Here is a 9148-nt window from a genome sequence, read left to right as displayed (position 1 = left end):
GGCGTCCACCTTAGGGTTTTGAACCGCGTAGGTTGGCTTTTGTCGTCACGTGTTGACTTTCGTCGTCACGTGTTGACTTTTGTCGCAACGCGCTGTCCGGCGTTGACCTAAGGTTACGCGTTGACCGGCGTCCACCTTAGGGTTTTGAACCGCGTAGGTTGGCTTTTGTCGTCACGTGTTGACTTTCGTCGTCACGTGTTGACTTTTGTCGCAACGCGCTGTCCGGCGTTGACCTAAGGTTACGCGTTGACCGGCGTCCACCTTAGGGTTTTGAACCGCGTAGGTTGGCTTTTGTCGTCACGTGTTGACTTTCGTCGTCACGTGTTGACTTTTGTCGCAACGCGCTGTCCGGCGTTGACCTAAGGTTACGCGTTGACCGGCGTCCACCTTAGGGTTTTGAACCGCGTAGGTTGGCTTTTGTCGTCACGTGTTGACTTTCGTCGTCACGTGTTGACTTTTGTCGCAACGCGCTGTCCGGCGTTGACCTAAGGTTACGCGTTGACCGGCGTCCACCTTAGGGTTTTGAACCGCGTAGGTTGGCTTTTGTCGTCACGTGTTGACTTTCGTCGTCACGTGTTGACTTTTGTCGCAACGCGCTGTCCGGCGTTGACCTAAGGTTACGCGTTGACCGGCGTCCACCTTAGGGTTTTGAACCGCGTAGGTTGGCTTTTGTCGTCACGTGTTGACTTTCGTCGTCACGTGTTGACTTTTGTCGCAACGCGCTGTCCGGCGTTGACCTAAGGTTACGCGTTGACCGGCGTCCACCTTAGGGTTTTGAACCGCGTAGGTTGGCTTTTGTCGTCACGTGTTGACTTTCGTCGTCACGTGTTGACTTTTGTCGCAACGCGCTGTCCGGCGTTGACCTAAGGTTACGCGTTGACCGGCGTCCACCTTAGGGTTTTGAACCGCGTAGGTTGGCTTTTGTCGTCACGTGTTGACTTTCGTCGTCACGTGTTGACTTTTGTCGCAACGCGCTGTCCGGCGTTGACCTAAGGTTACGCGTTGACCGGCGTCCACCTTAGGGTTTTGAACCGCGTAGGTTGGCTTTTGTCGTCACGTGTTGACTTTCGTCGTCACGTGTTGACTTTTGTCGCAACGCGCTGTCCGGCGTTGACCTAAGGTTACGCGTTGACCGGCGTCCACCTTAGGGTTTTGAACCGCGTAGGTTGGCTTTTGTCGTCACGTGTTGACTTTCGTCGTCACGTGTTGACTTTTGTCGCAACGCGCTGTCCGGCGTTGACCTAAGGTTACGCGTTGACCGGCGTCCACCTTAGGGTTTTGAACCGCGTAGGTTGGCTTTTGTCGTCACGTGTTGACTTTCGTCGTCACGTGTTGACTTTTGTCGCAACGCGCTGTCCGGCGTTGACCTAAGGTTACGCGTTGACCGGCGTCCACCTTAGGGTTTTGAACCGCGTAGGTTGGCTTTTGTCGTCACGTGTTGACTTTCGTCGTCACGTGTTGACTTTTGTCGCAACGCGCTGTCCGGCGTTGACCTAAGGTTACGCGTTGACCGGCGTCCACCTTAGGGTTTTGAACCGCGTAGGTTGGCTTTTGTCGTCACGTGTTGACTTTCGTCGTCACGTGTTGACTTTTGTCGCAACGCGCTGTCCGGCGTTGACCTAAGGTTACGCGTTGACCGGCGTCCACCTTAGGGTTTTGAACCGCGTAGGTTGGCTTTTGTCGTCACGTGTTGACTTTCGTCGTCACGTGTTGACTTTTGTCGCAACGCGCTGTCCGGCGTTGACCTAAGGTTACGCGTTGACCGGCGTCCACCTTAGGGTTTTGAACCGCGTAGGTTGGCTTTTGTCGTCACGTGTTGACTTTCGTCGTCACGTGTTGACTTTTGTCGCAACGCGCTGTCCGGCGTTGACCTAAGGTTACGCGTTGACCGGCGTCCACCTTAGGGTTTTGAACCGCGTAGGTTGGCTCTTGTCATCACGTGTTGATTTTCGTCGCCACGTGTTGACTTTTGACGCAACGCGTTGTCCGGCGTTGACCTAAGGTTACGCGTTGACCGGCGTCCACCTTAGGGTTTTGAACCGCGTGGGTTGGCTCTTGTCATCACGTGTTGATTTTCGTCGCCACGTGTTGATTTTTGACGCAACGCGTTGTCCGGCGTTGACCTAAGGTTACGCGTTGACCGGCGTCCACCTTAGGGTTTTGAACCGCGTAGGTTGACTTGTGGGACTCATCCATATTTTTCAACCGTCGGCGGAGAAAACCAATGTTTGTGGAAACATCGTGGATATGGAAAACAATTCCGGGTACCGGAAAATATCTCGGGGGATCAAAACATCGCGTAGGGGGTTGAAACCCGGGCGAAGCACCCCGGGGTGCCTCGGCAATGCCGAGACACCCTTGGGGGTGTCTCGGCAATGCCGAGACACCCCTAGGGGTGTTTCTCCCCTAGTTTTGTCTTGTTCCTTTTTTTGGCCTCTTGTGCATGGTCCCCCCCTCCTTTATTTTGAATTTCAAGAGAGAACCCCACCCCCAAAACCGAATTCTTTCCCCCCATTTTCGGTTTTCTTTCTTCTTCCTCCCCCTCTTTCCTCCATTGATTTGCTCTTGAGAACCCTTCAATCCCTTAAAAGATTCGGGATTTTGACGGGTACCCATTTGCCGGAATCTTCTCCTCTTTCAAACGAGGGTCTTGGCCTCCATTTCCGAGCCCGAAGGAAAACTCCTTTGACTTGGTAAGTTTTTCTTCACAAACCCCTTATTTTCTTGCAAAGATCATGTCTTTATGCTTGTAATAGATAAGGGTTTATGGATGAAATAAGCATTTGGGGGGTTTTATTGCAAAAACCGAAACTATAGGGGTTTATTTGCAAAATTCGTGGGTCTGAAATTTTGGGGGCTCTTATGCAAACATGAACTGAAATTTGGGAGGCTTGGGTTCGTGTTTGTTTCTTCAAGAAATGGGGGTGCTTTGTGTAAGAGGGTTAAAGAACTGTTTGAGGGGTTTATTTGCAAAACAGTCCCTAAATATTTGGAGGGGCTTATTGTCAAAAGAGCCACGAATTTGGGGCTGAAATCCAAGAAGTTTAAACCCCCGACCCTTGATCGAATTTTTGGTAAAAGCATATGGATGCAAAACCAAAAGTTCATGGAGGGACTTTTATGTAAAATTGACCAAATTCTGCAAAAGGGCTTATTTGCAAAATTTGATCAAAATTATAGGGTACCGGGATGTTCGATGATCAAGTATGATGACCATAACCCGAGTCATACGTGTCCTTGACCTGAATTTGGCCTTGAGCACGAGGGGTATTTTGGGTATTTCACCAAAATTTTCCGCGAAATGACGATTATCGTTTCGCGTGCACGAAATTCGTAGGCTTAATTAGACTTTAACTACAAAATCCTATTTGTTATTAGGATTTCGAGTCCAAGTGCTTAATTTCCCTTCTTCCGATATTTCGTGTATATATATCGTACCTGATGTACTGCTCTTCATTGCAGATTCACGATGTCTCCCCGTCGGTCTCGTCTTTCCGGGAGTCACCCTTGCTCGCAGCATGGCGTGGAGGAGGCTCCTACGACATCATCTCCAGTGACCTCTTGCTTTGGGGGTAAGAATCTTATATATATTTTTTTCTTTTATCCCGGATTGACCTCTCGCGGGTCATGACGGAAGAACCGATACCCCTCCCGCGGGGGTTAAGGTTTCGGACTTGCTTTGCTTAGCCAATTCAAGTCCTCGGTTATATTGGGGCGATCTCGTGTTGCCTTACACCTTATAGGTCGGTATATGTTATCACGGTGTCTACGTGATGACGCATACCGTTCTCCCGGTGTAGGGCACTCGAAATCGAATAATCTCGTCTTGCGTTTATGACATGGATTTTCTGACTCCATCTTTGCTTTGTTGCAGTTGAGTTTCCCGGGGGTAGTCTCCCTCATCATGCCCCTACCGGTTGTAGTAGGGAAGTGTTTTCTTCGGCTTCTGCCAGGCAGATCATCGATCCCCTTCCGCAGTTCGACAGAGATCGCTCAGACGAGTTCTGTCGCTTGATAAAGGATGGAGGGCGTCACTGTTTACGCCAACTTATCACCGATGCTCCTCTCACCGCAGACGCCACTTCTACTGAAGCTTTAAAGAAGCCGGGTTTTCTATTCGGGGATCGCACCGAAGATCCTGCCGCGCTGACTCTTGCTGAGGAGCACTGGCTTACCCTTGACGAGGGAGCTCTTTTATATATCCCCTCTATTCCTCGCCAGTGCTCTTTTACTGACTTGGAGAAACAGGCTGTGGGGCGACAGATGTCCTGGCCTCTTACCAATGCTGTTACACACGTTCAGTGCGGATACATTTCTCATCACAAGAGTCCCGGTTCTCTGGGGTATCAATCCATTTGTGGCCTTCGACCCGGGATCATGGGTCTTGACACTGCACCTCCAGGCGAGGTATCGGCGGCCGCTCTCACCGTGAGGAATCGTTTAGCTCATCTGGGAAGACAATTACCTCGACTGGATTACCGATGTTATGGTTGGGCTTCCTCACTGGCTAAGGGATGGTGGACCCGTTTGACCAGTTATGTTCTGGGACGCTGGGAGAGAGACTTGAAGGGTAGTGGATTATATACGCCCATACGGGCTACTATGTATGGACTTCCCGTTAGCTGCCGTCACTTCTTGGCATTGCTCGAGACATATATGCCTGATAGTAATACCTTCTTGACCAGTGGCGGAGAGCTAGGGTTGGCTCTTCATGAGATGCACCAGGTTTCCGGGCTTTCGATGGGAGATTGCCCGTATCAGGAATACTTCCCTTCTAACCAACAGTTGGAGTGTTTGAAGAAGGATACTCCCGATGTGTATGACACTCTCTGGGACCTCACCTGTCATTATCACACCTGTTTGCTCCAGAGTTCTCCTCCAGCGAAGACGAAGAGGAAGATCAGCTTGAAGCAGTTTGCTGTTTACCTGTTTCCTAACTTGGAGGATGATTCCGAGGAGTCCATACATGAGTTAGGCGTTTTGACCCCTGCCGCTATTAATGAGCTGATGGAGAAGAATGAAACTCATTCTTATACCATTGCTAGTGCCGAGGGGGCTTTTCCGGCCGGGACTAAGTTTCGATCGTTCCTCTATCATGCCCAGAAGTCTATCGATCCTCGGTCTCTGTTAGCTGGCTACCTTGCTCTTTGGCTGAAGAAGTGTGTTGTTCCATATCAGTCTTCAGACGCTCTACCCCTCGAGGTGCTCTTCCCTGCGGTCCAGCTAGCTTATGGGAGGGAGCTTTCTCTGCTTCCAGCGATGGTTGCCAGCATCCATTGCGGGCTTAGGGGTGTAGTTCGTGTTCTTACCCAAGTGGGTTCTAAACCCTCGACTGAGCTTACCTGCCCGAAGGTTGAGCTGCCCTACGCTTATTTGATGGCGTGGTTCGTTCTTCACCGTCCGGACTTGATGTCGGCGCCCAGCGCCGTTGATGTTCCCGTTCCTTTCCTACAGCTGTTGGAGGAGAGTAGATGGGTTGGGAAGAAATTTGAAGATGTACAAAAAGAACTTCGAGTTCGCAGGAACTGGGAGTTCTTCAAATGCTTCCCTCGCTTTTCGGGACGTTATGGCGAGGAGTTGACTGATATGGAGAAACCCCGAACTAACCGGACTGCTCTCGACGTCGGTTGTTTCCGCTGGTTGGTGAACATCCGAGTCGGGTATCTTGTTCTCCGGGTGAAGGACCGCTGCCACATAGAGCCTTACCTTCCCTGCCGTTTCGCACGTCAGTTTGGCTATGACCAACTATACGTTGGGAATCCGAGTCGTAGTTTGCGTGTTGAGGGAGGACTCGTTGACGGCGTACGGGCGTGGTTATGGACCATGGTTGGCTGCACCGGGGCTCAGTTTGCTCTTCCCTCCTATAAACGCAAGCCGATGATTACCTTCCTCAGCTGTAAATGGTTCCTCTCTGCCGATGAATCCATAAGTGTGAGGAGTCTTTCGGAACTAGAATCCGATCACTTGGTTCAATCTGCTATGATGGCTGCTCGCAGGGCTGAGCCTGCTCAGAGACAGAGGAAGAAGTCCACCGGAATTCCCGAAGGGGAGTATGCAGATATAGATACCGACCAAGCAGAACTTGATACAGGTTTGTCATGCTCTTTGATCCTCTTTCTCGACTTCAATTGGTATTGGCGAAAGATCTGGTTCATGAGATGATTCTTGTTGTTTCAGGTGGGGTAGCCGACGACCATGGGTCGCTCGCTTCCCGTCGTGCGAAATCCAAGTTTGGTGGCCAAACTTCGCATGACCGCCCCGTTGGTTCTATGAGGGGTGATCCTTCGAAAAGGAAAAAGATTGCCCATAAACCTCATGTTGATCAGCGCTCCCATGGGGTAGATTCAGGAGGCTTTGCCGACGGGGAGGAAGGTAACATTTTGTTGTACCCACTTTTATTGCTTTAAGATGATTTACCTTCCGGGATCCCTGATCCTGTTTCATAATTCAGGGTTCTTCGAGGAGGGCGAGCTTCCACCAGGTCCGGTATTCTCTGGGGCTGACAACATGGACTGCTTCATGCAGCAGGTGTGCGACGCCCTTCGTGATGGCTCCCTGGGCATTGATCTGAACATCGATCTTGGGCAGGCAGATGGTGTTGATCCCACCGGTTCATTTTCAGATATACCTACATCCGGTGCTGCAGGTGTTGCGACAGAAGGGCCAGACGGGGATGGGGCCTCCCCTATTGCAGATTTCGAAGAGCAGGGATATGTTCCTGCACCGGTCTTCCCGAGACCTGACTCTGGACTGTTAGCCGATATGTTAGCTGAACAAGCTCCCACCGGGACTGTGAGACCACTCTTTGAGAGTGATTCATCCACAGGTATATATCCAATTTCCTCTCTTCTTTGCTTGTCTCAGTCTCCATTTTGACTAATAAAGAAGTGCAACTATATGACCAGGCGCTGTACCTGATTCTGCTATAGCTTCGGGTGTTTTCCCGCCTTCGCCTAATACGACTGACTTGCCCACGAGGGTTGATATACCTTCCATGAGCATTCCTGTCGTTACTTCGGAGCCTGTCGAACCCCAACCCGAGGGGATTTCCGCCGGTATAGGTATACCTCGAATTTCCCTTAGGGTCTTTTCGATTGTATTTAATAGTTTCTTGACCTCCCATACTGCTGCTTGCAGGTTCTCGACCGTCTCTATATGAGCAGGTCCATGCTCTCTTGGCCGATACCAATCCAGATGGGGATGTCTTCCGCACTGACCTCGGCTTCTTTACTGCCTTTTATAACGGCGTGATTGATAAGCTTCTGCACAGAGGGTCTTCTTTTGATCAGTTCAGGCGTTCCTTCTCCCGTCACATGATGATGATGAGGGAAGAGGGATATCCGGATTTGGCCGATTCCTTTACAGCTGATTTCGCTGCCCTGGAGTCAGAGATTCGAGAGCTGAGGGAGTTGAAGGCTGGTGGAGCTCCCTCTTTTGCATCTTCTCAGGTGGAGGATAGGTTGACGCAGTGGCATGAACTGCGATCTTCCGTTGGCAGCGAGCTTCGATCACGTGAGCGCACTGTCGAGCAGCTGATGGCCTCTCTGGCGAGGAAAGACACCAGCAGAGCTGAGTTAGTGAGCTCCTTAGATTCCACTCGTGCAGAGATAGCTAGACTGAAGGAGGCCTTGGAACGCGCCGAAGAATCTGCCGCTACCATTTCTGAGGAACTGGTTGGGTTGGAGCGTTCTCGTGAATGGACACTCGACAGGCTGGGATCAGTGCAGGAGGGGTTGATGAAGCTACGACACGAAGCCGCAGAGGTTCTCAACAGTTCCGAAGATTCTGTCCGAGCTAGCCTGCAGGCGGAGTTCGAGCAGGACTATATGGACAGGCTCTCTGGTTTAGAGTCTCATATTCTTAGCCGTCGGTTGCCTTCGGACTAACGAGCTTTTGTTGTATGCTTTTGACTTGATTTATTAATAGAAAATCCGCATTTGCTTCTTTTGTGTTTTCTCTGTATCTCTTCCGAATGACAGATTTATGGGATTTTTGGCAAACCCCCAGCCATCAACGGGTTTGATATGCCTTTACCGATCACCGTTTGAATCGGGCTAGCATGTGGATTGTCTAGATCCGTTCCACATGTAACGTTGTGCTAAGAGAGTAAACTCTCTGAGGCTTTGTGCTATGATCTTGAATACATAGGCTTCGTCTTTCTCACGGGAATAGACTACCCGGCAACGCGTGTTAGGCGTTGACTTTGGGGTTTTTGGCAAACCCCCAGCCTTCAACGGGTTTGATATGCCTTTACCGATTACCGTTTGAATCGGGCTAGCATGCGGATTGTCGAAATCCGTTCCGCATGTAACGTTGTGCTAAAGGAATGAACTCCCTTAGACTTAATGCTACGACTTTGAATACGTAGACTTTGCCCTTGTTACGGGAATAGGCTACCCGGCAACACGTGTTAGGTGTTGACTTATCCCTACTTAGGATTCGGGATAAAATTCCCCATGCACCAAGTGCGCGGATTGGAAGTTGAAAGTTGTGTCAAAATAGGAGAGGAAGAATTTTATATTCTATCTCCCGGTGCTAAAGAGGAAGAATTTTATATTCTATCTTCAGCTGGAAAAGAAACTCGAGGTGGGATTCTCCACCCCCAGTATCTGGAAGGATGAACTGGGAATGGGATCTCCACTCCGAGCACCCGGAATGATGAACTGGGAGTGGGGTCGCCACTCCGAGCATCGGAAAGGTCCGAGGAGAGGAAGAATTTTATATTCTATCTCCCGGTGCTAAAGAGGAAGAATTTTATATTCTATCTTCAGCTGGAAAAGAAACTCGAGGTGGGATTCTCCACCCCCAGTATCTGGAAGGATGAACTGGGAGTGGGATCTCCACTCCGAGCATCGGAAAGGTCCGAGGAGAGGAAGAATTTTATATTCTATCTCCCGGTGCTAAAGAGGAAGAATTTTATATTCTATCTTCAGCTGGAAAAGAAACTCGAGGTGGGATTCTCCACCCCCAGTATCTGGAAGGATGAACTGGGAGTGGGATCTCCACTCCGAGCATCGGAAAGGTCCGAGGAGAGGAAGAATTTTATATTCTATCTCCCGGTGGAAAAGAAACGAGAGAGGAAGAATTTTATATTCTATCTCCCGTTGCCGAAGAGGAAGAATTTTATATTCTATCTTCAGGCGGAAAG

At 50.2% G+C, this 9148-nt stretch overlaps 1 protein-coding gene across 1 annotated transcript; it reads left to right on the top strand.

Annotated features, from left to right (window-relative positions):
* Positions 1 to 2596: 2596 nt before the first annotated feature.
* On the top strand, positions 2597 to 7950 carry LOC109828283. The gene is made up of 7 exons (XM_020395307.1): positions 2597 to 2693; positions 3463 to 3572; positions 3875 to 6091; positions 6178 to 6372; positions 6452 to 6826; positions 6906 to 7061; positions 7138 to 7950. Exons 2-7 carry the CDS (start codon positions 3470 to 3472, stop codon positions 7884 to 7886), a joined length of 3795 nt encoding a protein of 1264 aa, XP_020250896.1. The 5' UTR covers positions 2597 to 2693; positions 3463 to 3469; the 3' UTR covers positions 7887 to 7950.
* The last annotated feature ends 1198 nt before the right edge of the window (positions 7951 to 9148 follow it).

The sequence above is a fragment of the Asparagus officinalis genome, unplaced genomic scaffold (assembly GCF_001876935.1).
Source record: "Asparagus officinalis unplaced genomic scaffold, Aspof.V1 AsparagusV1_Un964, whole genome shotgun sequence".
Taxonomy (NCBI): domain Eukaryota; kingdom Viridiplantae; phylum Streptophyta; class Magnoliopsida; order Asparagales; family Asparagaceae; genus Asparagus; species Asparagus officinalis.
This window is presented reverse-complemented; position numbering and strand designations above follow the sequence as displayed.

Bases quoted from the DNA above. Each gene is read 5' to 3' on its own strand.
- LOC109828283 (XM_020395307.1), top strand. From the start codon at position 3,470: ATGTCTCCCCGTCGGTCTCGTCTTTCCGGGAGTCACCCTTGCTCGCAG. The intron at 6,373-6,451 runs GTAACATTTTGT...TTCATAATTCAG, and splicing joins CTTTGCCGACGGGGAGGAAG to GGTTCTTCGAGGAGGGCGAG. The intron at 7,062-7,137 runs GTATACCTCGAA...TGCTGCTTGCAG, and splicing joins GGGGATTTCCGCCGGTATAG to GTTCTCGACCGTCTCTATAT.